The following is a 26844-nucleotide window of genomic DNA, read 5'->3' on the forward strand; positions in this document are numbered from 1 at the left end:
TTAAATTTGCTTGAATTTGTAATTGCCAGTTCTTTAACTTTGAAATGCCCTACACCATTTTTTTAAATGCTAACATTATTTGTGATTATTGACTTCTAAAAGTAACTTTTATCCTACTGCACAAAATGTTGAATAGTTAATGTCTGCAATAATAAGCAAAATACTTCAACACTTATCTGCTTCTGCAGCACTCCTATTCCTTACCTTCTTGAGAGAAAAAGCACTTCTAGAAATAGACTGGTCTGTTTTGCAGCAGCAGTCCTGCTGATGACTTGGCTTGCTTGGGTTCTAATCTAGCAGTTTTTAACTTCTTGTGTGAATCCAAGTTTTGAAACTTTAATTAAATCTTTTTCCTGGTATTTGCCATTTGGGAGAATATTTCTCAGTGTAAATTACATGAAATGTAGTAATTCAAGAATGAACCTTGAGAGGAAATAGTGTTTGCTCTGCCTTCAGTACAGAGGTGGGCAAAAGCCATTCTGCTCCAGCCTGCACAGCTGTCCTAGGCTCTGTCCTGTAGTGCAGTGCCTGGGAGCTGGAGCTGCGCATGCCCTTTTAACTGCTTCTATTTAAAGGGCTTGTGCCTTCCCTGGGGCTGTTGCCTGCCAGCCGTGGGGAAGGCTCAAGCCCTTTAAATAGAAGTAGTTGAAAGGGCTCTGGCTCCCATGCAACATGTTAGCGGTGCTGGAGCTGTGGGCCCTTTCAACTGCTTCTGTTTAAAGGGCTTGCACCTTCCCCACGTCTGAGCCCTTTAAATAGAAGCAGTTGAAAGAGCTCACACACAGAATCATAGAACCATAGAGCTGGAAGAGACCTCAGAAGGTCATCAAGTCCAGCCCCCTGCTCTAGGCAGGACCAATCCCAACTAAATCAACCCAGCCAGGGCTTTGTCAAGCCGACTAAAACCTCTAGGGATGGAGACTCCACTACTTCCCTAGGTAACCCAGTCCAGTGCTTCACTACCCTCCTAGTGAAATAGTTTTTCCTAATATCCAACGTGGACCGCCCCCACCACAACTTCTTCTGCCATCTGTCACTACTGAGAACAGCCTCTCTCCATCCTCTTTGGAACCTCCCTTCAGGAAGTTGAAGGCTGCTATCAAATCCCCCCTCACTCTTTGCTTCTGCAGACTAAACAGACCCAACTCCCTCAGCCTCTCCTCATAATTCATATGCTCCAGCCCCCTAATCATTTTGGTTGCCCTCCTCTGGACCCTCTCCAATGCGTCCACATCCTTTTTGTGGGGGGGGGGGGGCCAGAACTGGACCAGAAGTGGCCTCACGAAAGCCGAATAAAGGGAAATAATCACTTCTCTGGATCTGCTGGCAATGCTCCTCTTAATGCACCCTAATATGCCATTAGCCTTCTTGGCTACAGGGGCACACTGTTGACTCAAATCCAGCTTCTCATCCACAGGTCCTTTTCTGCAGAACTACTACTTAACTGTTTAGTTACAAGCTGGGGGACCATGCTTGGGATACTTCCGTCCCATGTTCAGGACTCTGCACTTGTCCTTGCTGAACCTCATCAGATTTCTTGTGGCCAATCCTCCAATTTGTCTAAGTGGCTCTGGACCCTATCTCTGCCCTCAAGCATATCTACCTCTCCCCTTATCTTAGTGTCATCTGCAAACTTGCTGAGGGTGCCATCCATCCCCTCATCCAGGTCATTAATAAAGATATTGAACAAAACCGGTCCTAGAACCGAACCTTGGGGCTAGAAACCGACCACCATCCTGACATGGAGCCGTTGATCACTATGCGCTGGGCCCGGCCTTCTAGCCATCTTTCTATCCATCTTACCGTCCAATTATCCAATCCACATTCCCTTAACTTGCTGGCAAGAATATTGTGGGAGACGGTATCAAAAACCTTGCTAAAGTCAAGGTATATATCATCCACTGACTTTCCCATGTCCACAGAGCCAGTTACCTCATCATAGAAGCTGATCAGATTGGTCAGGCACGACTTGCCCTTTGTGAATCCATGCTGACTATTCCTGATCACTTTCCTCTCATCCAAGTGCCTCAAAATGGATTCCTTGAGGATCCCTTCCATGATTTTTCCAGGAACCGAGGTAAGACTGACGGGCCTATAGTTCCCTGGATCGTCCTTCTTCCCTTTTTTGAAAATGGGCACTACATTTGCCTTTTCCCAGTCATCCAGGATTTCTCCCGATCTCCACGACTTTTCAAAGGTAATGGTCAAAGGCTCCTCAATGACATTTGCCAACTCCCTCAGTACCCTCGGATGCATTAAGTCCAGACCCATGGATTTGTGTACGTTTAGCTTTTCTAAATAGTTCCTAACCTGTTCTTTACTCACCAAGGGCTGTCCATCTTCATCCCCTCTTGCATCACTTAGCACATTAGTCCAGGAGCTGACCTTGTCCGTGAATACAGAGGCAAAGAAAGCATTGAGTACTTCAGCTTTCCCCACATCATCTGTCACTAGGTTACCTCCTTCATCCAGTAGGGGCCACACACCCTCTCTGATCACCTTCTTCTGGTTAACATGCCTGTAGAAACCTTTCTTGTTATCCTTCACATCCATTTGCGCTTTCGCCTTCCTCATAACCCCCTGGCATTCTCGAGCTATACATTTAAACCCCTCCCTGGTCATTTGTCCAAGTTTCCACTTTTTGTAAGCTTCCTTTTTGTGCTTAAGTTCACCAAGGATTTCCCCGTAAGCCAATCTGGTCTCCTACCATGTTTGCCTCTCTTGCTACGCGTCGGGATGGTTTCTTCCTGTGCCTTCAATAAGGCTTCTTTAAAATACTGCCAGCTGTCCTGGACTCCTTTCCCCTTCATGTTAGCATCCCGGGGGATTCTGCCCATCAGGTCTCTGAGGGAGTCAAAATCTGCTTTTTTGAAGTCCAAGATGTGTATTTTACTACTCTCTTTTCTTCCTTTGGTCAGGATCCTGAAATCTACCATCTCATGATCACTGCTTCCCAGGTTGTCACCCACCTCTACTTCCCCTATTAGTTCCTCCCTGTTTGTGAGCAGAAGGTCAAGCTGCGCACGGCCCCTGGTCGGATCCTTCAGCACTTGTGTCAAGAAGTTACCTCCTACATTCTCCAAAAACTTCCTGGATTGCCTGTGTACTGCCGTATTGGTTTCCCAACAGATGTCAGGGTGATTAAAGTCCCCCACAAGAACCAGGGCCTGTGATTTGGAAGCTTCTCTCGGTTGTCCGAAGAAAGCCTCATCCACCTGATTCGGTGGCCTGTAGCAGACACCAACCACTGACTCTCAATAGGTTTTTCTCCCTCTATATACTGGAGTTCAGAGCAATCATAGTGCTCTCTTACATATAGTGCAACTCCTCCTCCTTTTCTCCCCTGCCTGTTCTTCCTGAACAGTCTATACCCTTCCATGACAGCACTCCAGTCATGCGAGTCATCCCACCAAGTCTCTGTTATCCCAATTAAATCATATTTCTTGGACTGGGCCAGAGCCTCCAGTTCTTCCTGTTTGTTGCCCAGGCTTCTCTCATTAGTGTACAAACACCTCAGGTAACCAGTTGATCACCCTATCTTCTCCATTCGAATCAGGGGTCCTCCTTTCTTGCTTGTTCCTCTTTGCATTTCTTCCCGGTATCCGACTTTCCCACTCCCCTCAGGGTTTTGATCACTGTCCCCCGACGAACCTAATTTAAAGCCCTCCTCACTAGGTTTGCAAGCCTGCCCGCAAAGATGCTCCTTCCTCTCTTCGTTAGGTGGATCCCATCTCTTCCTAACAATCCTTGTGCCCGGAACAGAGTCCCATAGTCAAAAAAACCAAAGCCCTCTCTGCAACACCACCTGCGCAACCACACATTTACGTCCTCAATTTGACGAAAGGTTTGATCAGTTTGGTAATCCTTTCAGTCACATCCTGAATGCGAGCTCCCGGTAAGCTGCACACCTCTAGAGATTCCAGGTCCGGATGGCAGATGGATGGCTCAGTGCCTCTTAGGAGGGAGTCCCCGACCACCACCACCCATCGTTTTCTTTTGGAGGTGGTGGATGTGGAACCCCCATCCCTAGGACTACGCATCCCAGGCCTTCCAGTAGATGGTATTCCCTTCCGGTTTCTTCCTTGTGAGGTCTCTTCCAAAGTATTCAGCACTGTAGAGCCTGTGGAGAGAGCCTGAAAGCGATTACTTACTTCTATAGCATTGGGGGATTCCCATGCTGGCCTTTTCCCCCTTCTAGAAGTTACATGCTGCCAGTTCTCTTCCAGGTCACATACTACCCTCTCTGGCTCCTCCGTCTGCCGTGCTTGAAGGATTAAACGCTGCCTTCTATCGAGGAAGTCTTTATCCTCTCTGATCGAGCATAGGGTTGACACTTGGGCCTCCAGTCCTCAATTTTTTCTTCCAAAATGTCAACCAGCTTGCACTTCGTACCATATCTTTGGCTCCCAGGCAACGTCCTAGTGGCACTGGAGCTGCGGGCCCTTTTAACTGTTTCTATGTAAGGGGCTTGCTGGCAGCCACCTGGCAGGTGCAAGCCCTTTAAAATGAAGCAACTGTAAGGGCTCGCAGCTCCGGCTCTGTGCTAGCCCATTACCAGAGAGCCAGGGATACGCAAGCCCTTTCAGCTGCTTCTATTTAAAGGGCTTTTGCCTTCCCTGTGGCTGGCAGACAACAGCCCCAGGGAAGACAGGAGCTGTTGAAAGGGCTCACGTGACCCAGGGAATGGGCTAGCAGAGGGGCTGGGAGCAGTGAGACCTTGAAATAGCAGGAATTGAAAGGTCTTGCAGCTCCAGTCTCTAGCTAATGTGATGCCTGGGAGCCGCAGGGGCGGCGTGAGCCCTTTGAACTCCTGCTGTTTAAAGGTTCCACCCCTTCTCTCTGAGGATCCACCCCTTTTGGGGCAGTCTGAGACCACTTCAAAAATTTTTGAAGTGGCCCCTGCTCAATAATTATTGCCCACCCCAGCTCTAGTATATAGTGTGTCATGAGACACTTTTGTTGCCTAAGGTGGAACAGTTTAGTACTATCTCCCTGGAAAACTTACTGAGATGAGAAAACCACACTTTAAAAAAAAAGTTAAAGCTAAATTAAATGCTGTTGTTGTCTTTTTTTGTTGTTGTGTGTGTTTGTTGTCAAGAACAATAGGTTATGTTGGTATGAGAGAAATCATCACTGAACTTGGGATGATAGTTCTAACTTCCAATTAGTTAGATGGCATCATGAGCTTTCATGGGCACAGCCCACTTCTTCTTCAGATGACCAGAGTTCTGAGTTTAGGAACGTGCAGACCCAAAAATAAATAGGGAATCCCCCTATTTTCTATACCCTCGGCTCCCTGTCTCCCATCCCTCTCTTTTTTCCTTCCCCCTCTCCCGCTTCTATTTATTTTGGGTCTGCACATCCTAAACTCAGAACTCCGGTCATCTGAAGAAGTGGACTTTGTCCACAAAAGCTCATGATACCATCTAAATAATTGGAAGTTAGAACTATCTTGAGCTTTTTGTTTTGAAATTTGTCTTGACTGCCATTACAGCCCTTCTCTAGTTGTAAGGGTAAACTAGAACTTTCCCTTTATGCTTCACTTATGGTCATGGTACTCAAGTATTTTCAGAACATGCCTACAAAATAGTTGAGTTGGTTTCCACCCCTCAATCACTTTATAATAAGTGGAAATTAAGCAGTTGGAGAAGTACAATTGGAAGCTAATGCCAAGCAAGTGGTTGCTATTTATAAATTATCGGGACCATTTCTTTCAGTAGTGCCTCAGCTTAAGCCTCAAGTGTGTGCCATCATGATGGGTTTAAATTTTTTTCTGTAAAAAACTGGAATTAGAAACTCTTTTGCATCGTAATACGAAACAAACTTATCTATTTATCAAATTCTGTAAAGTGCCCCTTGACTGGGTGCTATAGTAAAAATATTACAATTGAATAAACTAATGATCAAAACAAGTTATGAAAAAGGAAAACAAATCAAAACTGGTTGTATATTAATGTGCCCATTTTCATGACTGGTCAAGTACAGTAAACTTCCGATAATCCGGCACCTTTAGGACCCAGGGGGTGCCGGATTATCAGATATGCCGGACTATCGGAAGGGGGGGCTATAAGCGGTCTGGGGGGGTGCTCCACCCCAGACCCATCATAGCCCCCCCTTCCGATAGTCTGGCTCTGCCCCAGGCGTCCCTGATTCAGCCGCTGCTGGTCAGTTTCAGCAGCCGCTGAATCGGGGACGCCTACAGCAGAGCAGCTGGAGTGCTGCCGGGTTGGTCCGGTAGCGCCGACCCTCAACTCTACTGGACTAACCCGGCAGCCCCCCAGCTGCTCTGCCCCAGGTGTCCCAAGTCAGCCGCTGCTGATACTGATCAGCGGCTGACTCCAGGAAGCCCGAGGCAGAGATGCTCTGCCCCGGGCTTCCTGGAATCAGCCGCTGGTCAGTATCAGCAGCGGCTGAATCAGAATGCCTGGGGCAGAGCAGCTGGGGGGCTGCCGGGTTGGTCCCACAGCGCCGAGGAGCAGCGCTACTGGACCAACTCGGCGGCCCCCCAGCTGCTCTATCCCAGGTGTCCCCAAGTCAGCCGCTGCTGAAACTGATCAGGGGCTGATTCCAGGAAGCCCGGGACAGAGCAACTCTGCCTCGGGCTTCCTGGAGTCAGCCTCTGGTCAGTTTCAACAGCGGCTGAATCGGGGACAGCTGGGGTGCCACTGGGTTGGTCCCGCAGCCCCGAGGGGCAGCGCTATGGGACCTACTGGCGGCACTCCAGCTGCTCTGCCCCCGGCTTCCCCGATTCAGCCGCTGGTCAGTTTTAGCAGTGGCTGAATCGGGGAAGCTGGGGGCAGAGCAGCTCCAATGGTCCGGCTGCCTGGAGCACTTCCGGGTTCCTGATGGTGCCAGACCATCAGGAGTGCCTGACCAACAGATGCTGGACCATCGGAGTTTTACTCTACTCTGAAATTTTTGCAGCAGTTATAATTGCTGGTTTTCTCCTCTATCAGAACAGTTCTTCATCCCAAGAATCGATAACCGATTGCACAGTTCTAGGAGTATGTTCTTCCTGGATAAACAGGTTGCATTATTTCCATTGTGTTGATTTTGCTTTTTTCTCTTCTAATTCTAGTGATGATCACGTCAAGTTCTTCTGCTTTCAAGTTATAGAACATCAAATAAAATTCAAGTGAGAAATGTTTTTCTTCTTATAGTAATAGTTTTATACAACAAATTATTTCTCACTCTCATTCTGTGCAAGGGATGTAACAGCTTTATCTGTAACACTTCAAAATATTTTTACTTAAAAAAATAAGATGGTGAAAACTTGGTTATTTGAACTTTTAGCCCATTTTTCAGTTAGTCGTTTTGGCTTTTTACTACAATGTGTATAAATTGCTTTAAGTTCAGATTTTGGCCATATAAATTCTACTTTTTCCCTTTGCAACTTAAATTAACTTCTATATATGTATATGTTATGTTTACTACAGGTTTTTTCATCTTTTTGAAGTTACTGTTTTTGTTGGAGATACTGTAGGTTTCTTTTCAAAATGTAAAGTTCTTAAATAGTGGGGAAATGTATTTATTTATGAAGGTGTTTTGCTTCAAAGTAAGACGTGTGTGTAATTTAAAAAGAAAAACATTAAGGCTGCAAAGGGAAGCACTCAGAAGTTAGGAAATGAAAGATTACGCTTTCTTATGCAGTCTTAATCTGACCCCATTGTGTATATGCAGTGTGATACAAGCTTTTATTATGTGATCACATTTTTTCAAAAGGACTCCTGCCTCATTAAATAAAGAGTGGTTATTCAATAAGCATGTTTATCTTCATTCTGTGTGTAGTGCCAGTTTTTATTTACCACACACCATTCAAATCCTGTCCTGAAAGCAAAATTATGGCTTCTTGGCTGTTTCTGTGGTGCATGCTCTAGAAATGAATAAACAGCTATGAAGTATCCCAGTATTACCTTCACAGTGCTCCTGAGGAAATAGCTCGTAGTATTATCCCCATTTAATAAATGAATGAGGCAGAGATTGCTTAAAGCCAAAGGTGCCCATTAATGTTAAATGTCTAACTACTGCCATATTTTTCTAGCCTCATTATCATTTTTATAGCACATACGCCCAAAGCATAGTTCCAGTTCGCTTTAGTTAAAGTTGTGAGCATTCAGCACTTAGGCGAATTTATGCACCCAGAAAATGAGGAACAAATTTAGTAGCCAACTGTGAAAATCTTCATTTCAATGACTGCTGGGCACCACAGAGGAACTCTGGTAGAGGCAGGCATAGAATAGTTTTAGATTTTTTTTCTGAAATTAACATTTTATTGCGGTATCCTGCCTCCTTCACGACATACCTCCTCGTTTCTGCAACAAATAAGATGGGAGTTATAGACAAAAGTCCCATTCAGTACACCATTCTGAGTGTAAGAGGAAGGGGTCTGGTGGGAAAGTTGCTTTTGATTGTTTTAACAAACGCTGGAAAAAACATAAATTCCATCTCCTAGAACTTATCACTCAGTTTGGGCTGCCATTAGGGTTTTGGACCTCTAGAGTCACATCAAAGACCTCCAGCACTTGAGCTAATGGAGGAACTAGTAGCTGAGTTAGACTCCGTATATGGATCAGGCACTAAAGGAAGATGCGTCACTTTCCCAATGGAGTTTACAGCTATTGGATATTAACTGAGGAATGTGAAAGACTCGAACTCCTGGGTTTAATTCCAGGTTTTTAGTAGTGGGGAAAATGAAACTTGTCTTGTAGACTCCCCTGTCTCTGTCCCTCTGCCGATCTGCTGCCCCTCCAGATTCCCATCTTCCACTAACTATCCTCGTTTTCTGCTTCCTGGTCCTGCAACATCTCCTCTAAATTCTTGTGTTCTTTCACATCTGTCTCCATTGCTCACCCTCTGCATTTGAAGTCATGCTGTGTCTTTCACTTTGCTGTGTGGGCCCAAGAGATTGTTTGGGAATATTGAGAGCCCAAGCAACTGTTTCCCTGTAACTAGTTCTGGTGCCTACTGCTATAGTGGCCTGAAGCAGCACTAGCTGGGAATGTCTTGCTCAACACTTTGCGGCCACAATATGGCGCATCCTCAGTCATTTATGAAAATGGCATATGAGCAGTCCAGTTGCATGTAGGAGATGCAGGGTGTTTGAGCATGCTCAGTACAGAGTATTTGAAGACCTTAGTAATCAAACTCTAATGGGTATTGATGAGTACATGCAAACAACAGTATTTTTTTCAAATTCTCATAGCTCAGACAAATTCAAGCAGGTGACATCCCTGCCAAATTTCAAGTCTGTCTGAAAGGATGAGGGCCCTAGAGCTGCTTCAAAATACTTATGAATAATTCATTAACGGGCAAAATAACATTTTTCCTTACTGTTGTTCCCAGAAACACTGAAAACATTTTTTTGAAGCTTTATAAATAACAGCCTGAAACAGATATCTGGAATGGGAACCTTTTCAGCTTGAACATTAGTTGTACAAGGTTATAAGCAACTGTAAACAGTGTTTTCTAATGGCAAGGCAACCTTAACTATAGGCATTGTTACATGTGCTGACCATAGTGTTGAGTCTCTCTTTACAGAACTCGGCAGCTAGAGTAAAGGAACTGGCTACTCTTAATAAATTATATTATGGAGGATTGACTTTTTAAAATCTTTCATCTTGCCTGGTTCTGACACTGCAACTTTAAAGTAGTAATCTTTATAAAACTTGCCTTAAGATAGGGATAATTAGGACAAAACTGAATTTTAGTAACTGAGAACAATGAGAGTGGTAGTTGAAACTACCTTGGGTCTGCAGTTTCAAATAGGATAACTAATGGCTTTGATATAAATACAATATTGTAATAACCACTCGTGGTTAAAGAATAACCCCAAATAAGACTATTAATATTTTTAATGTCTATAGCAATTTAATTAAATGTTAATCATAGACAGTCCCCCTTTTTTATTTATACACCCCCCCTCACCCCGTTAAAGGTGATATGAGAAGACTGGGAGGAAGGGTTATGGTATACTAGAAAAACTGGCAATCTGACACAAACAAGTAACATTATTCACGAAGGGAGCAGAATGGTTTTCATTAAATAAATTAACAACGTATTTAACTTGACTTAGAATGCATATGCAAACAGGAGAATTCCTTCTGTGGTAACATTTTGTGTAGATTGTATGCAGACTATACTGTGCAAAGGCAATACAGATAGCTAAGTAATTTAGCTTTTGTCTCTTTCATCTTTGGAACCAGAAGTAAGCAAACAAAGTTTTAAGATTGTTTTGATGTGAATGATATGTTTCAGATATTCTGAACTTTCTGAAGTCCAACAGCAGCTAATCAGGGAAACGCTCATAACATGGCTACAAGCTCAGGTAAATGTTTTTCTTTTATAACTAATAGTACACAGCAGGCTTATTCAGGGATACTAACTGGTACCAGAGTGAAGGTTTGAAATTAGAATTAAAGTTTACTTTCTATGTGCTTCTGAAAAAGATAAGCTACTTTAAAAAATGTATTCAGACATATGATTGACATTATAGTCTTAAGATTTTTGAATTTTTTAAACTATCCTAATTGAAAACAAGTTTTTAATAAAATGTGCTTAAAATAACATTTAAGTTCTTATCTCTATTTTCTTATTCCTATCCCACACCTTTGTGGAGGAATCAATTGTGCCAATACTTCTGGAGCATAAAAGATACCCTTAAAAAAGAAACACCTCAACTTCTCTTCTTTCATTGTCTGAACTGGGAGCATCCTTCATCTTCTGGAACCTTCCGTCCATCAAATTTAATTCCTGGGTCCTGAGAGGGTGGGGAAAAAGCCATAGAGACATAGAAAAGATTTTAGTCCATCTGTTTGAAAATGCACAATGTATCTCTGGTATATTGAGTATTATTCTGTCCAATATAGCTTTAAATATCAAGCCATAGAGTTTTCAGAGTCTTCCTAGGAATACTCTACCATGATCAAATAGATCACTGACTAGAAAACTTTAAATATTCCCTTTTTTGCACTCCTAGTTATGTTCCTTTGGTTCCACACTCAATTCTTTCTTCTTTATATGCAACCCTTTGTAAACTATTATCTAATATTACAGTGATAAGCATGATATAAATTCCTACATAGATCTTAATCATCACTTAGCCAAACTCTCAAGTCTTAATTAAATTGTTCCACTTTTGCAGCTCTTCACTGAACTCCTGAAAGAAGGTGCAGTTGCATCATGGTAGATTACACTCTAGGGCTACGTCTAGACTGGCCCCTTCTCCGGAAGAGGCATGCAAAGCAGGCAAGTCAGAATAGGGAAATCCGTGGGGGATTTAAATATCCCCCGTGGGATTTAAATAAACATGGCCGCCGCTTTTTTCCCGGCTTGGAGAAAAGCCAGAAAAGAGCGTCTAGACTGGCGCGATCCTCCGGAATAAAGCCCTTTTCCGTAGGATCTCTTATTCCTACTTGCAAGGGCTTTTTTTTATTCCTACTTCTGAAAGGGCTTTATTCCGGAGGATCGCGCCAGTCTAGACGCTCTTTTCCGCCGGAAAAAAAGCGGCGGCCAGGTTTATTTAAATCCTGCGGGGGATATTTAAATCCCCCGCGGATTTCCCTATTCTGACTTGCCTGCTTTTGCATGCCTCTTCCGGAGAAGGGGCCAGTCTAGACGTAGCCTTGTTGTTTTATTAGAGATTGAAGTTAGATTTGTGGGGTAAATGGTAGGCTCACTCTTCTTTCCTCTTTTGAAGAGAGATTCCACCTTTCTGATTTTACATTTTCTTCATAATAGACTGGGCACTGGGGCACACTTCCATCTTCAGCAGTTGATACACTTTTAGCAGTTGGTTTTTTATTTTGCTCATCTCTTGTTGATTTTAGAGAGTGTAAACAAAATATTGGTCACTACTTGTTTGAAGTCCTAATATGGGCCATTGCCCCTAGTTAGTTAGCTTTTAGTTCCCCTTTGTATAAGGAGCTGGGGAGAAAAATGTATAGTGACAGAAGGAAGGGGGAGTTAGGTATCTTCCCAGTTCATTCTCTGAATAAAGAAAAATTGGGAACAGCTTCTCATCTTCAAAAACAGCAGCCAGTTGGGGTAACAAAAGCCCAATAGGACCAATAGTGTTTTTTGTAATTGTAAAGCTCTTTTTCCAAACTATTGAGAGCCTTTAGCCTTTGCTGTCAAAAATTACATGATTTCCTTTTCAACCCTGCACAGAGTACCTTTATAAAAGGGGGTTAATTTTTTTGCAAGCTTGTTGTATTTCACATAACACATGCATGATAGTGAAATGGAAGGCAGTGTTTGTGTTGATGACAAAGTACAGCAGACAACCAAATCAGTCAATTATTTTTAATGTATAAAGAAAATATTCTGTTTCTCTCAGATGCTGAATCCCCAACCAGAAAAGACTTTTATTCGGAACAAAGCAGCTCAAGTCTTTGCATTGCTATTCGTCACTGAATATCTCTCAAAATGGCCCAAGTTTTTTTTTGATATTCTGTCAGTGGTAGACCTTAACCCTCAAGGAGTAGATCTGTACCTCAGAATCCTTATGGCTGTTGATGCTGAACTGGTAGACCGGGATGTAGTTCATACATCAGAGGCAAGTTAAGTCATGTTTTTATGTTCTGTGTCATATTAATATTGTTTGGGGGTTAAGGATTGTTCATCTGATTTGCTGAAGAAAAAAAACCTATTGTTTTTCACCAGGACGATTCTGCCTTAAAAGAATCACAGGTAGTTTATATTCAACTGTTTGTGTGTTTATAACACTTTATAAAGAGCCTATTTTATGAGTTCTTAAATTTCAATTAAAACAAATTTTGTTTGAATTTTAACAAACTATTTAGTGTTTGTGACCCCTGAACAGAAGCATTTTGCTTGTGAATGAAGTACTGTGGGGAAGTCTAACGGACTGTTATCCACTTGATGTTTTTAAAATTGGTCAATTTTTAAAATGTTCTAGCTTCTCATGAGGGATCGCTCATTTTTTAGCATATTATGATGATATGTATATGTTTTAAAAGAGTGGAGGAGGTTGGAAGTCTTTGTTTCCCTTTTTGGCATTTATAAATGTTCAGAAAAACAAACTGCTGACTGGATATTGTGTATGAATTATTGTATGGAGGAATGGGGAAAGGAAATAATACACAATATATTGGTTTTGTAAGCAGATAGAGGAAAAGCAGGTATAATTTTAGGATTACTAACATTTGAGTGAGCTTTTAAAGTTGCTAACCACTGGGAAAAAATAAGGAAAACGTAAATGTGGATTATGAGTATTTACATCTTTCAAGGGCAAAAAGATAGTGAATATGCAAAAGCCATTAATCTGTTTTCTTAAATGTGCTCTCCTGTATTTATAGGAGGCTCGTAGAAACACCTTATTAAAAGACACAATGAGGGAACAATGCATTCCAAGCCTGGTGGAGTCGTGGTACCAAATCTTACAAAATTATCAATATACTAATGCAGAGTTGACATGCCAGTGCCTTGAAGTAGTTGGAGCTTATGTTTCCTGGATAGATTTGAGCCTGATAGCCAATGAAAGGTAAGTTTTCTTTTTAATTGGAAATCTTCGCCCTTCGGAAAGCATTTTTGCTCTCCTGTTAGCAGCATTTTTGCTATCCTGTTAGAATAGCTGATGTCAAAAATCTGTTCTAGGAATACAAAAAAGTGCACCTCAAACTTCCTGTTCTAAGTAAATTTTTAAAACTTGCTGATTTCTCAGCAGTGAAGAGATTGTTGCACTGAGTAATGTAAGTCAGTGTTAGATGAGACTTCGTCCACAAATCACAGCCATTATTCTCTAGGTCTATAAACCCTGTGCATTTTACAGATGTAAATTAATAATGAACCCATAGGATTTGTATGTTTTCCTATTTACAATGTGATTTCACTTATGCATGTGGTGATAGTGCGTCTATATATTGTTTTCACCTTTCTAGGTTTATAAATATGCTGCTAGGTCATATGTCTGTAGAAGTTCTTCGGGAGGAAGCATGTGACTGTTTGTTTGAAATTGTAAATAAGGGAATGGATCCAATTGATAAAACAAAACTGGTAGAATCTTTGTGTCAAGTGTTACAGTCTGCTGGTCTCTTCAGTATTGATCAGGTTAGTAAACTGATATTTTGGAGATGAGTAAGTCATACAAATTTTACCTGAGATCTAATTGCCTCAAAATGGGGATATGAGAAATTGCCTGTGCAATCATACCCATGCTGAATATAAATTATTCACTACTTCCCATGTACTTACTGTGTTTAGTTGCAACATATTAATCAACTTGATTTTTTAATTTAATGCATCTTTGTGCTTTTGCTCTGCTTTTTTCCTCCTTCCTAACTCCGCTCTGCTCTTAAATTTGGATTTTCTTCTTCTTCCCCCTACTACATTAAGGGAAAGAACAAAGCAGGCAACCGCTGTGCCAACTGAGGAGACACATGCTGCTTCCTCTCATAACCTGTTGAAGACCATGCATAGCACTGTCTATGAATTGATACCACTTTGTGGAGCTGGAGTTTTGAGTCTTTGCTACTGTTTTAATCAGATTATTTCTGTTCCTTCTATAGGAAGATGATGTGGATTTTCTAGCCAGATTTTCTAAGCTAGTAAATGGAATGGGGCAAGCATTGATAACTAGCTGGACTAAACTAGTAAAGAGTGGGGATATGAAGAGTGCTCAAGACACCCTGCAAGCTATTGAAGCAAAAGTGGCCCTAATGTTGCAGTTGCTAATTCACGAAGATGATGATATTTCATCCAATATTGTCGGGTTTTGTTATGATTACCTTCACATCTTGAAGCAGGTAATTTATGAATTAGTTGTTGCACTCTGTGGCACCTTAATGTTCTCCCTAACTACTTAAAACAGTTACTTTGAATGTTAGGTTTCTTAAGGAGTTAAACTAGGAATTATTTTTATAAAAAGTTAACACAGTATGTATGGGTTTATTAGTTTGTGGGCATACTGCTTATGTACAGTTTGTAGAATTTTGGAGAAATGAGATTGGATGGAAATGTTGTGTGTTCTGAAAAACGTTTGCAAGCAGTATCAGTGTTATAAGAAAAACATAACTATTGCTATAGCTATTAGACTGTGCAATATCACTTTTGATGAAAAATAACATGAAATGTCTCATTACAGCTCTCTCTGCTTTCGGACCAGCAAAAAGCTAATGTAGAGGTAAGAGGAGTTGTTTCTTAGCAGAGTTCTAATTTGATAAGTGTCATTTTGGTAAATGTTCATATTTCTGGAGACTATCAGGGGATCACATTTCCCCTTATGTTAAGTCTGTTTCATATTGTTAGTCTCAATGTGCCTCAGTAAAGCTGTTGTGACTTGTCATTAGGAACAGTGCCCTTATTTAATCAAATAAGATTGCAAATAAAAGATTGTAAATTTTAACAATTTTGAATTGTGCATATAAAGATATATATTGTTTTAGTACAGATTTTCCAGTTCTCCTCTTTGCATCATCTCTAGTAACTCAAGCCCATTTTTCTCATAATTCTTGGACCTTGTAGTATAGTGTTGCCATCTTTTTGTATCCATAGGCATGTTGAGATGGTTTTTCCAAACTGAACTTTATATTTTCTTTACATTGCTTTAATTATCCCAACTCTAAGAGAACCTGGGGTGGAGAGGTTTGTGGTAAGGGTTTGGAAGGAGCATCTTATGAAATGAAGCCCATAATACATAGTATGTTCACTTTTGAAATGTATTCCTCAAATATTAGTATAATGTCCAAATTAAAAAGCTTAAAGTTTCTTTCAGTTTTGATTTTGTCTAGTCAGTGGTGTTGGAACAATTTTTAGGGTGCGGGTGCTGATCCTGGTCCTGTCCGTGCTCTTCCCTGCCCAGAATGAGTGGCTATGGAGCTGCTGGACCTGGCAGTGGCTGGGACTTTGGCACAGGGCACAAAATCTGCTGCTTAATTATATCAGATCTGTTCCTCTAATTCACAACTTCACTGCTTCCCCTCTTCAATATCCAGTGGCAGTTTATTTTGCACATTTCTTTATAGGCTTGCTTATAGGGCAGCTCTGTAGATGTTTTGCTGACTTTTTAATAGACATAATAACCTTGTTTGTCTAATTTCCTTTCTAACTTTTTAGAATAGCTTTTAATTCACAGAAATTAGAGACCCATACATTTTTTTTTTTAAACTTTGAATACCTCAGAGTAACAATTGAAGGGGGGGGAAAAAGGGAGAGTGGGAAGTCCAACATAAAATCCTGAAAAACCCAGCAGAGGTGGTTGTTTAAGAACACCTCCCTCCCGCCCTTGAAACTTTTAATATTATTCTGGAGCTATATGTGATAGGAATTTAAACTTTGGGATTGAACTATATGGGTTATATGTGGGAACTAGGAAGCTGGATAATATTTCTAGAAATTGAGCACTGTCTGTTATACAAAATCAGGCTTTAAAAACTGGATTATAGCTGAACATTTGGTCACATACTGTGTCTGTTTCACAAATCCTTGGAACATCGCTTCTATTAAGTCTCTGAACGTTCAAAGTGTGGATTAATTTTTAATTATATTAACTTCAGCTATTTCCCAAATTACTACTGTATATTTTTGCAGTACAGCACTAGAATTTTATATCGATTGCTTTGTATTATTTGTTGGAACTGCAGTAGACTAGTTTTATCAGCTTTTCTTTACTTCTAGGCAATTATGTTGGCTGTTATGAAGAAGTTGACCTATGATGAAGAATATAATTTTGAACATGAGGTAAGATGTCATACCTAGGTAATTTGATTTTGAAAAGGTAAAATCTCAGTTTAAATTGCAGGTTGTTTGGTTTAAATGAGTAATCTTAAGATTAATATAGATAATGCTGTTTAAAATTTGCAAATACCAATCACTATATTAGTTTAAGTCTAGGATAAGGTTTGAAACCTGTTCTCAGTGCAAGTGTATATTCTGTTGGAGCTGTGTATCAAAAATAAATACCCTTAAAATTGTTTGTGTGACATCTGACACTTTTTTTTAATAATCTGTCTGAAATGAACTATAATTCAAATTAGTGCATTGAACTGAGCTCACAAACTGACAGTCATGCATGCTGTTTCTTACGGCATCATACACTAGATGATTGGGGTATCAACATGAATGGTTGAAATTAACACTATTTTTTCCAAGCGCAGAACAAAGAAAACAAAGTATCTAACTTGTATAAAGGCATACCGTTTTGAGACAGGTCAAAGATCTCTGAAATTGCTTGGTATTAATTTAAATGGCTGTAAGTGAACTGCATTAGGATCAGATCCAGACTTGTAGCAAGAAACCAAATGATAGTGCAAGAGGATCTCAAACCCATAAATGTTGGGTTTTTTTTCCAAATATTAAAATACTTCCAACGAGCAGCTGCTCTTTCATTTTGTCTGTTACATTGCTAGTTTCTTGATCCACTAGCTAACCTATAAAATTAGACAACTGATTTAATCTATGGCTGGAAGTCAAGGATAGCGGATCTGTGCTGAATGGGGAAAATATTTTTGGTGGCCTCCGAGTAGTGATTTCTGCAATGGAATTAAGTGGGGTTACCTCTTGGCTTCCTCTGGAAGGTGGGAAGTAGAAGGACCAATTTCTGTATGGTTAAGTAGGAAGGTGGATGATTAAGTAGGAAGGATAAAGAGGTGGTTTTAAGGGATTTATATATTGTTAGTGAAGAGGGACTGGGGAGCTAATGAGGAAAGAATCAAAAGAATGGAAGAGACTTTAAGAGAATATTCCCTGTGTGCTGAGTCAGGGCCAAGTATGTCTAGATCATTCCTGATGGTTGTAGGGATGTTACATTTTGATTGACTAATCGAATAGTCAATGCAATTTGCATCAACCATTCAATTAATTGATAGGGCACCTCCGCTTTTGAAATGTAGCAACAGCCCTAGGACTGTTGCTACACTTGAAAGGCAAAAGCGCTGCAGGGAGCACAGGGCCAGAGCGGGGAACTCAAGTGGTCCCCTACTGATCCCGGGCTTCACACGGCATTGCTGCTTTCAAATGCTGCGTGCAGCCTGGGGACACCCCAGCTGGTGTTTCAAAGGGGCTGCATGTGGTGTTTCAAAGTGGCAGTGCCACGTGAAGCCTGGGGTCTGGTCTCAGGCTCCACACAGCGCTGCTGCTTTGAAGCACCCTCGCCAGTCCCCCCCACCATTGCTCTTTCTGATAGAGGCAGCAAGAGGGGAGGAGGAAGCGACTAGTCGACTAGCCTATCAGATAGTCAACTAGTCGTTCACATCCCTAGAGGGTTGTTAATCTAACATTTTTAACAACGCATCCAAATATGGGGATTCCACCGGTTTCCCTTGGCAACCTGTTCCAATGCCTGATTATCCTTATAGTAAGAGAATCTTTTTGATATCCAACCTAAATCTCTTCTTTGCTGGACTTTAAGCCTGCCTAACTTCAGTGCATGTGGAGAACTATTGATGATCATCTTCTTTATAGTAGCTCTTAATATAGCTGAAGAATGTCCCCCCCCCTTGTTTTTTTTTTCTTCTCGAGGCTAACAATACCCTTTTTTAACCTTTCCCGATCAGCCAGACTTTTACAATCTTATTTCAGTTGTTGCTCTCCTAGACTTGCAACCTACTGATATCTTAGTGTGATGCTCAAAACTGAATGCAGTAGTTTAGTTGAGACCTCAGCAGTCCAGAGGGGTAGAATGGAAAAAGTGGTCTATCTTTACAACTTCCAATCTTCCTTTGCCTCTTCAGATGGTAGTGTGGGAATGACTGCTTTTTTTTGTTTTTACCAAGATCAGACTAACACAGCTACCTCTGTTATTTTATATGACTGTACCTAAAAGTTGGCTTTGCCTACTTGTGGCAGTTGCCACAATCAATACTTACTCATTCTGAAACTATGGCTTTAAAATTAAGTTGAAGGATAATTTTGTTCTTGGATGGAACAAATGGGTAGAAAGAGAGAAGGCTGGAAGCCCTTTTCTTTTTTCACTTTGTCTTGGCTATTTAGGATGTATGATTTGAGGGCAGGACTGACTTAGGCCACATCTTCACTATGTGGAAGATCGATGCTGCCACTCTCAATCTTCCGGAGTTTGATATAGTGGGTCTACCACTAAATCGAACTTGGAGGACTCCCCTCCTTCTCCACTTTCATGAGGAGTAAGGGAAGTTGATGGAGGCATTTGCTCCTGTCAACCTTCCACTGTAGCTAGCGACTGCACAGAAACTGGAATTAAGGTACTTTGATTCCAGCAACGTAATTAACATAGCTGGAGTTGCATATTTTAATTTGACCTTCCCCTATAGCGTAGACCTGGTATTCTGTATCCTATGCTCTGTTCTCAGTTGGGGCCTGTAGGTGTCACTGTACTACAGAAAATAATAAAAATGCATGCCATTAAGACACAAGCAAATAATAGGAATGGTACATATCCACACTGTTTTTCATAATTATTTTATCCTGATTAATCACAACATAATTATCCAAAGATGTAATTTTCAGATGTTTAGGACAAACACATACATGTGGATTACATGAAGAATGAATGTGTTGCAGGGTGAAGATGAAGCAATGTTTGTGGAATACAGGAAACAGCTGAAACTATTGTTGGACCGATTAGCTCAGGTCTCACCTGAGTTACTGTTGGCTTCAGTCCGCAGAGTTTTTAACACTACATTGCAGTAAGTTATATTTATTCTAGTTGGCTTTTTAAGAAAGATTGCTTTTTCAGGCTTGTGCTGAGTACAGGCTTGATGCAATAACAGATGACACTTCTCATGCAGGCGTTGCAAAGCTCTCAGGTAAACCATTCTATGTTTAATTTAGTGATCTGTTTCATTTTGTAGTGTCTTCTGTAGTAAAACTTTTTTAATTCTTTTAGGCTCAGATTTCTAGAAAACCTCTTTCTCTGTCTGTAATATTAAAATGGTCTCTCTTTATCACCATTCTTTCACTTCAGGGATCACCATTATCTAGCAACTGTATCATTTTTCCTTATCTTTTCATTATGCTAGTGGAAGAGGGAATTGCATCAAATATTGCTATTATCAAGGCACAGTAAGAATAGATAATATAGGGAGGAAACAACAATCAAGTGTTCCCTTAAACTTAAAACACTCATACCATACCAAATTAATCTTCCTCTCAATCACAAATAGTAATCATGAAACAGTTACAGTACTTGTGTTGAGTGCGCCACGGCACCACCAATGTTGAGTATGGCTTCAACAGTACTCCTATAATAATGAAAAGAGAATGCTTTACGTATCTGTGTATGTTAAAAACAATGCTCTCTAAAGGTCAGCATTTCAAGATGCCAGTGTTTTGGTTTGCCTAGTTAAAGTAATTGGCGCTTATGTTTAATGAACACTGCACTTCCATAATCTCCTCCATGCCATGTAGTTCAAGGTGCTTCATAAGAAGATACTGGGAAATCAGTTTTTTACACACATCAGTAAACCATACTGGTTTAAAATTATTAAATATTTTTTACCTTTTTTTACACTTTCAAATGCATTGATTTCAGTTAAAACACGGAATACAAAGTGTACATTGCTCACTTTATTACAAATATTTGTACTGTAAACATGATAAAACTAGTATTTTTCAGTTCACTATACATAAGACAAACAGGTTTGTTTACATTTACAGGAAATAATGCTGCTTGCTTCTTATTTACAGTTTGCCTGATAGTGAGAACAGGTATTTGTGTGGCACTATTTGTAGATGATTTTGCATATCTAGAACGAAAATATCTTGCTAAACATTCATATACCCCTTCATGCTTCACCGAGCATTCCAGAGGACATACTCCTATGCTGATTATTTGTTTTAAAAAACAAACACAAAAATATGTTAATTATTTCATATTTCATGTTTTAACAGTCTTGTATGATGACCAGCACCCTCTCAAATATGAAAAAACCACAAAGTAGGTACCAATGTGAGATTTCTAACGATAGCTATAGTGCCTCAACCTAAGGTTTAAGAATCTAAAGTACCATACAGAATCTGAGAGGGATAAAGTGTGGCACATGCTTTAAAAAAAAAATCTTAAGAGCAACACTCTGAGAAATTATAGCACCTTAAATCACCAAAAAAGAAAATCAACCTTCTCCTGGTGGCATCTGATTCAGATGACAAAAATAAACATGTATAGGTCTACATTTCTTTGGATCACTGAGCAAAACCTGTTCATGTGGATTCATGTCTTCTGGAATGGTGGCTGAAGCATGAAAGGACATAAGAACCTTTACCATATCTGGCATGTAAATATCTTGTGATGCCTGCTATAACAGTGCCATGCAAATGCCTGTTCTCATTTTCAGATGTCATTTATTAGAAGCCGGCATCTTATCTTTTGCAAATGTAACCAAACTTGTTTGTGTGAGTGATTGGCTGAAGATAGGACTGAGTGGCTTCATAGGCTGTAAAATTTTACATTGTTTTATTTTTAAATTCTCTTACTTTTTGTATGTAATTCTCCATTTGTAAGTTCAACTTTCATGATGGAGATTATACTACAGCACTTGTACAGGTTGTTCCTTCCCTTAATGGGGACACTCTTGTCTGGCAACATCTGTGGTCTGGTGTGACCACGGATATTCCTGGATGAGAACCCAGAGCAGGAGGGCTAGCAGCTGGGGCAGCCAGGTAGTGGTGGAGCGCTATTACCACATGTCAGGAAGACTGTGGCCGGGCCTGTACCAACCCAAGAGGGAAAACAGAGCCGAGGCCATGGCAGAATTAGCACAGCTGGGGCCATGTGCCACCTGGCAGCAGGACTGGGGTTGCAGCCGCAGAAGCCCAAGAGGGTAAGCCTGGCTGGGGCCATGTGACACCCAGTGAGAGCGGGGCTGGGGCTGGCCAGCAGGCAGCCTGGCAAGTCCAGGGAGCCAGCAGCAGGGAGGGAGATGGGCTGAAGGGTTAGGGGACCTCCCCTTGTCTGGCACATTCTCTCATCTGGGACTGGTCAGGTCCTGAGGGTGCTGGACCTGGGAGGTCCAACCTATATTAGGTGAATTGAAAAATACTATTTCATTTGTTTTTTTACGTTGCAAATACTTGTATAAGAAAAATGTAGTAGTGTACACTTTGTATTGTGTGGTAATTGAAATAAATATATTTGAAAATGTAGAAAACATCCGGAAATATTTTAGTAGTAGTCTGGCAGGGATGGGCAATAATTGTTAATGGGGAACCACTCAAAGATTTTAAGTAGCCAAGGGCTGCACTTGTGTGGAGGGGGCTCAGGATCTGGGATGGAGGTTGGGGTGCAGAAGGGATCTTGGGGTAGACTACTGGGGTACAGGAGAGGGTGTAGGGTATGAGAGGGAGTCTGGGTAAAGGAGGGGAGGGAGGGTTGTAATTTGAGGCAGGCACTTGGGGGGCAGAGTACAAAAGGGGGTATGGGTGCAGGAGAGGATTCTGGCCTGGGGGAGGTGTTGGATGCGGTGCAGGGATGGGGAGGGAGTTGTGGCTTGGATGAGGTGGGGATAGGGGAGACAGAGGGTTGAATGGTAGCCTGGAGCAGGTAGTTGGAGAGAGGGGGTGAGGTGCCAGGGTGGGCTCTGGTTGTGAGTTGCTCCCAGCCAGCAATCCTGCACGAACCTGAGACAGGCTGCAGTCCCAAGCTGCTTCATGTGGTTCTTCTCCAGCATGAGGGGAGAGTGAGTGAGAGAGGAGGCTTCACATGCTGTCCCTGCCCCCAGCAAAATTTCTAAGTTTCTATTGGCTAGAAGTTGTCCAATGGGAGCTGATAGATTTTGATCGGTGGTGGGAACTGCAGGCGAAGCTCCCTCCCCTCTCCCCAGCATCCAGAGCACGCAACTGTTGAAAGCAGCATGAGCTGCTCTGTGCCTAAGGGTCCCAGTGAGGTGGCCATGGGCTGAATCCGGCTGCTTGGCAGTTCAGATCCAGCTCTCGGACTGTATATTGCCCACCCCGGTCTATGGTTTAACAATATGATAATTGTGCAATTAATCATATTTAAATCACATAATTAATTTTTAATCTTTTGACAGCTCTGTTATAAAAATATTGATAGCTTAAGTATTTTATGAAGGTCAAGGGAGTAATGTGACTTTTATTAAGGCATAATCTTGTATCTTTTGTTAGGAATTGGCAGGCTACACGATTTATGGAAGTAGAAGTAGCAATAAGGCTCCTGTATATGTTGGCTGAGGCTCTCCCTGTATCTCATGGTGCTCATTTCTCAGGAGATGTTTCAAAAGCAAGTGCTTTGCAGGATATGATGCGAACTGTAAGTATTTCAGGCGTATGCCACTTAAATGTTTCACTCTTTACTAGCAGTTTTTTTCTTTAACATGAAAAACTCATCATGACTATCAATATCTAGTAAAGTGTCATTGTAAATGATTAATCCTAAATTATTCATGCATTTTCTGTACAGCTGGTGACATCTGGTGTTAGTGCTTATCAACATACCTCAGTGACTTTGGAATTCTTTGAAACGGTCGTTAGATATGAAAAATTTTTCACTGTTGAACCTCAGCACATTCCAAATGTTTTGGTAAGTTTGATCATACAAAACCTCTTTCCTTATTTTCTCCAGACACACAAAGTAAATGCTTGGGATGTTTTTTTTTTTTTTTTTTTTGTATTTTGGAGAATTTCATCTATTTTCTGAAAAAGATAAAGATGATGGAAATTTTGGTTAGTTAAATTTTCTGCTAATTGACAGTGAAATACAAGCTGAAATGTTTGTTTTAATTGCAGATGGCATTCTTAGATCACAGAGGTCTTCGCCATACTAATCCAAAAGTGCGAAGCAGAACAGCTTACCTCTTTTCCAGATTTGTAAAATCTCTTAAGTAAGTGGAAGTTGTTTCAAATGGTGTATCCAGGTTGTATAAAAGAATTCACGCTGATAAGAGAGTGCTTTGGCTATTTGAACAAAGCAGCAGGGGTTGAAATGAGCAAGCATGAAGTGGTACACCATAAAAACACTTTTCTGGCAGATGCATTAGGTTTGTGGTCAGACCGTACTACAGACACTCTTAAAATGTCAAGGAGAAAAACGGGTGTGAACTATCCCAATTCACCTCACTTTGGTATTAACAATGAACTCTAATGATGGTGATATACCTGTCTATTTTCTCAGCTAATCACCTTAAAGATACCATCCAGCACTTGTGAGCAGACCATGGACTTGTGAAGTCCAGTATTACTATCATTCCTCAATGTGATATCCTGAGAACAGTTAACAGAAGAGTTAACAAATTTTTGAATATGCATTTGTTCTTTTTAGTCTATTAGGCAAAACCATGTTCTCTGTGGGAGTTATTTAATTCAGTTAAAACTCTTCAATCTGTGGTAGGGTTAGTTACAGGAAATCACACTGGTTCTACTTAAGCACAGATATTGCACCGACCTACATCAGATATTGAAACCTGACACTTTTTCTCATTAACGGTTGAAAACACTTAAATGAACCATAGCCTATACTACACACCAGTGTTAGGCATGTGGAACATTCATCTCTGAGCAACAGCTATATACCAAACCCACCCTTTCGGTAATCAGCGCTATGTCACTGGAAAGGCTTCTCCTGTCGACATAGAAGCCGCCTCTTGATGAGCGGGAATACCTATGTTCATGGAAGAAGCCATTGTGTGGGTAGCATATTCAGTAAGGGTAGGTCTACACAGCACGTTTATTCCAAAAATAAGCTATTCTGGATTTTTTTTTCCAAAATAGCTTATTTCAAATTCGCACATTTACACTGCGGGGAAGCCTCAAAATTAGTCTGAGGCAGGCTTTCCCTAATGTGAATGTGCTACCTCGATTTAGAGCCCCAGGAGGCACTGGGAGTAATTACTGTGGCCCTGGGGAAGAGCCATTTCAACATAACAGCAGTGGAGTGTCCAAACTACTGCTATTCCAAAATAGCTATTTCAGAGTAAGCGTTATTCCTTGTGGAATGAGGTTTACAGATTTCAAAAGAAGCCATCTATTATTTCAAAATGATTTTGAAATAACAGAATTGCAGTGTAGACGCTCACATTGTTATTTTGAAATAATGGCTGTTATTTCGAAATAACTGTGCTGCACAGACATATGCACCGCTGCAGCCTTGTAAGCTGAAACTGAAATCAACAGGGTTGTTCCCACTTCTCAGCTATTTTTCTAGGCTCTCAGCAGACTCATGCAGACGTCTTTTTATTATTACATTTGCATTTTTGAGGTTTTCCTCAGTGCTAACCAGGGACTTTTCATATTTAAAAAAAAAAAAAAGTTATTCTGGAGAACACAGGAATATGAGAGGTGGCAGTTCATTTTGCTGATCCAACTGAAACTTTAGTCTCTCCAACTGATTCTCTTGCAGTGCTGCTAAATTTTTTGCAACTGGTAACTTACAGAAATATGTAATACTAGTTAAATATTTTACTTCAGTAAACAGATGAACTCCTTTATTGAAGATGTTCTGAATAGAATACAAGATCTGCTAGAACTTTCTCCACCTGTAAGTACTTATTTGCTATAAGATCTTACAGATGAAGCGTGTGAATTTTTATGTTCATTTGGTGTTGAGATACTAAGACTCTAATCAGTAAATACTTCAGTATATTTATCATTTTCTACACATGAGTAGTCCTACTGAATTCCTGAGACTACTCATGTGATTAGTTAGGCACACGCTTAAGTATCTTGTTGAATAGGGTCCTAGGAATCATGCATTTTAGAAATACCTGTGTAGATGAGATTTCTACCTGTTGATTCTTTGCAAATATTTGAAGCTGGTAGGTCTGCAAACAATTGTATAAATAGGTGTTGCTTCTGTTTAAAATCTTCTGATTTGTCATGAGCACTGGAGAGGTACATTGTAGTGGGCCTAAATAACTGAGGCCTGCCCTGATGTGAGAAATTTATTAGAAGATAGACTTAATGAGGTTAGAGAGATTATTAGGCTGAAAACAGAATGTTTATGCTCAATACAATAAGTAAATTGGTCAGTAGGCTAAAAAGGCATAATGCCTGAGCAAGAAAGAGGGAGAACACAAATGCAGTCCTTTACTAAAAATGGACAAGATAAGTTTAAGACTGTAGAGAAGTAGTAGTGTAGGTTGAGCATCAACAGGATTTGCTACATAGGGATTGGTTCCTGCAAAGTAACTTAAGCCAATCAAGAAATATGTGGTGGTGTATCTACTAGATATGTAAATATATATGAAGGAAGAAGTTTTCTATGCTATTTTGGCATGTCCTATACCTACCCTCTATGCTTGAGTGTTATCTCAGTGTAGCTTTGCTGCATGCCAAATAAAGGAAACCTGAGTGACACAATCTGGGGTCTAGCTGAGGCTTTTTTTAATCTCAGAAAACTAGATGAAACAGCACAGGATATGGTGTTCTGGATAAGCAAAGTGGGATTCCCTCCAAGACCTCTTCCAGCAGGCTGTATTTCACACACTTCTAATTTATACTTAAATTTATAAATAAAACTCTTAACTTAAAACTTTATTTTAATTTTTGTGAAGACTTTTTCTATAGAGATTTCTCTTTACTCATTGTCCTTGGATAATTCTCTTTCGAATTTTCTATAAATTTAATAGAATAAAATTTCAGGAATTGACTTGTATATATTTTCGTTTTGGTTCTAGGAAAATGGTTACCAGGCTTTATTAAGCAGCGATGATCAATTGTTCATTTATGAGACAGCTGGCGTGCTGATAGTTAACAGTGAATACTCTGCAGAAAGGAAACAGGTTCTAATGAGGAATCTGTTAACTCCATTAATGGAGAAGTTTAAAGTGCTGCTTGAAAAACTGATGATGGCACAAGATGAGGACAGACAGATGGCATTGGCCGACTGCCTCAATCATGCTGTTGGCTTTGCTAGGTGGGTACATTAAAATTTACTTGACAGGATTACATTGGTACTTT

At 40.7% G+C, this 26844-nt stretch overlaps 1 protein-coding gene across 2 annotated transcripts in view; it reads left to right on the forward strand.

The window, feature by feature from the left end:
* The window catches only part of XPOT (exportin for tRNA), a 50594-nt gene that overhangs the window by 9784 nt on the left and 13966 nt on the right, over window positions 1–26844 (forward strand). For both annotated transcript variants that reach the window (XM_075930966.2, XM_075930963.2), the window contains exons 4-17: window positions 7079–7135; window positions 10255–10324; window positions 12335–12553; window positions 13317–13501; window positions 13899–14067; window positions 14526–14762; window positions 15101–15139; window positions 16633–16695; window positions 19495–19619; window positions 23056–23200; window positions 23351–23470; window positions 23677–23771; window positions 25354–25423; window positions 26562–26800. In XM_075930966.2, coding sequence (XP_075787081.1) covers window positions 7079–7135; window positions 10255–10324; window positions 12335–12553; window positions 13317–13501; window positions 13899–14067; window positions 14526–14762; window positions 15101–15139; window positions 16633–16695; window positions 19495–19619; window positions 23056–23200; window positions 23351–23470; window positions 23677–23771; window positions 25354–25423; window positions 26562–26800 — 1833 coding nt within the window. The remainder of the gene's footprint in view (window positions 1–7078; window positions 7136–10254; window positions 10325–12334; window positions 12554–13316; window positions 13502–13898; window positions 14068–14525; window positions 14763–15100; window positions 15140–16632; window positions 16696–19494; window positions 19620–23055; window positions 23201–23350; window positions 23471–23676; window positions 23772–25353; window positions 25424–26561; window positions 26801–26844) is intronic.

This window comes from Pelodiscus sinensis, chromosome 1, assembly GCF_052426305.1.
Source record: "Pelodiscus sinensis isolate ZL-2025 chromosome 1, ASM5242630v1, whole genome shotgun sequence".
NCBI lineage: Eukaryota > Metazoa > Chordata > Testudines > Trionychidae > Pelodiscus > Pelodiscus sinensis.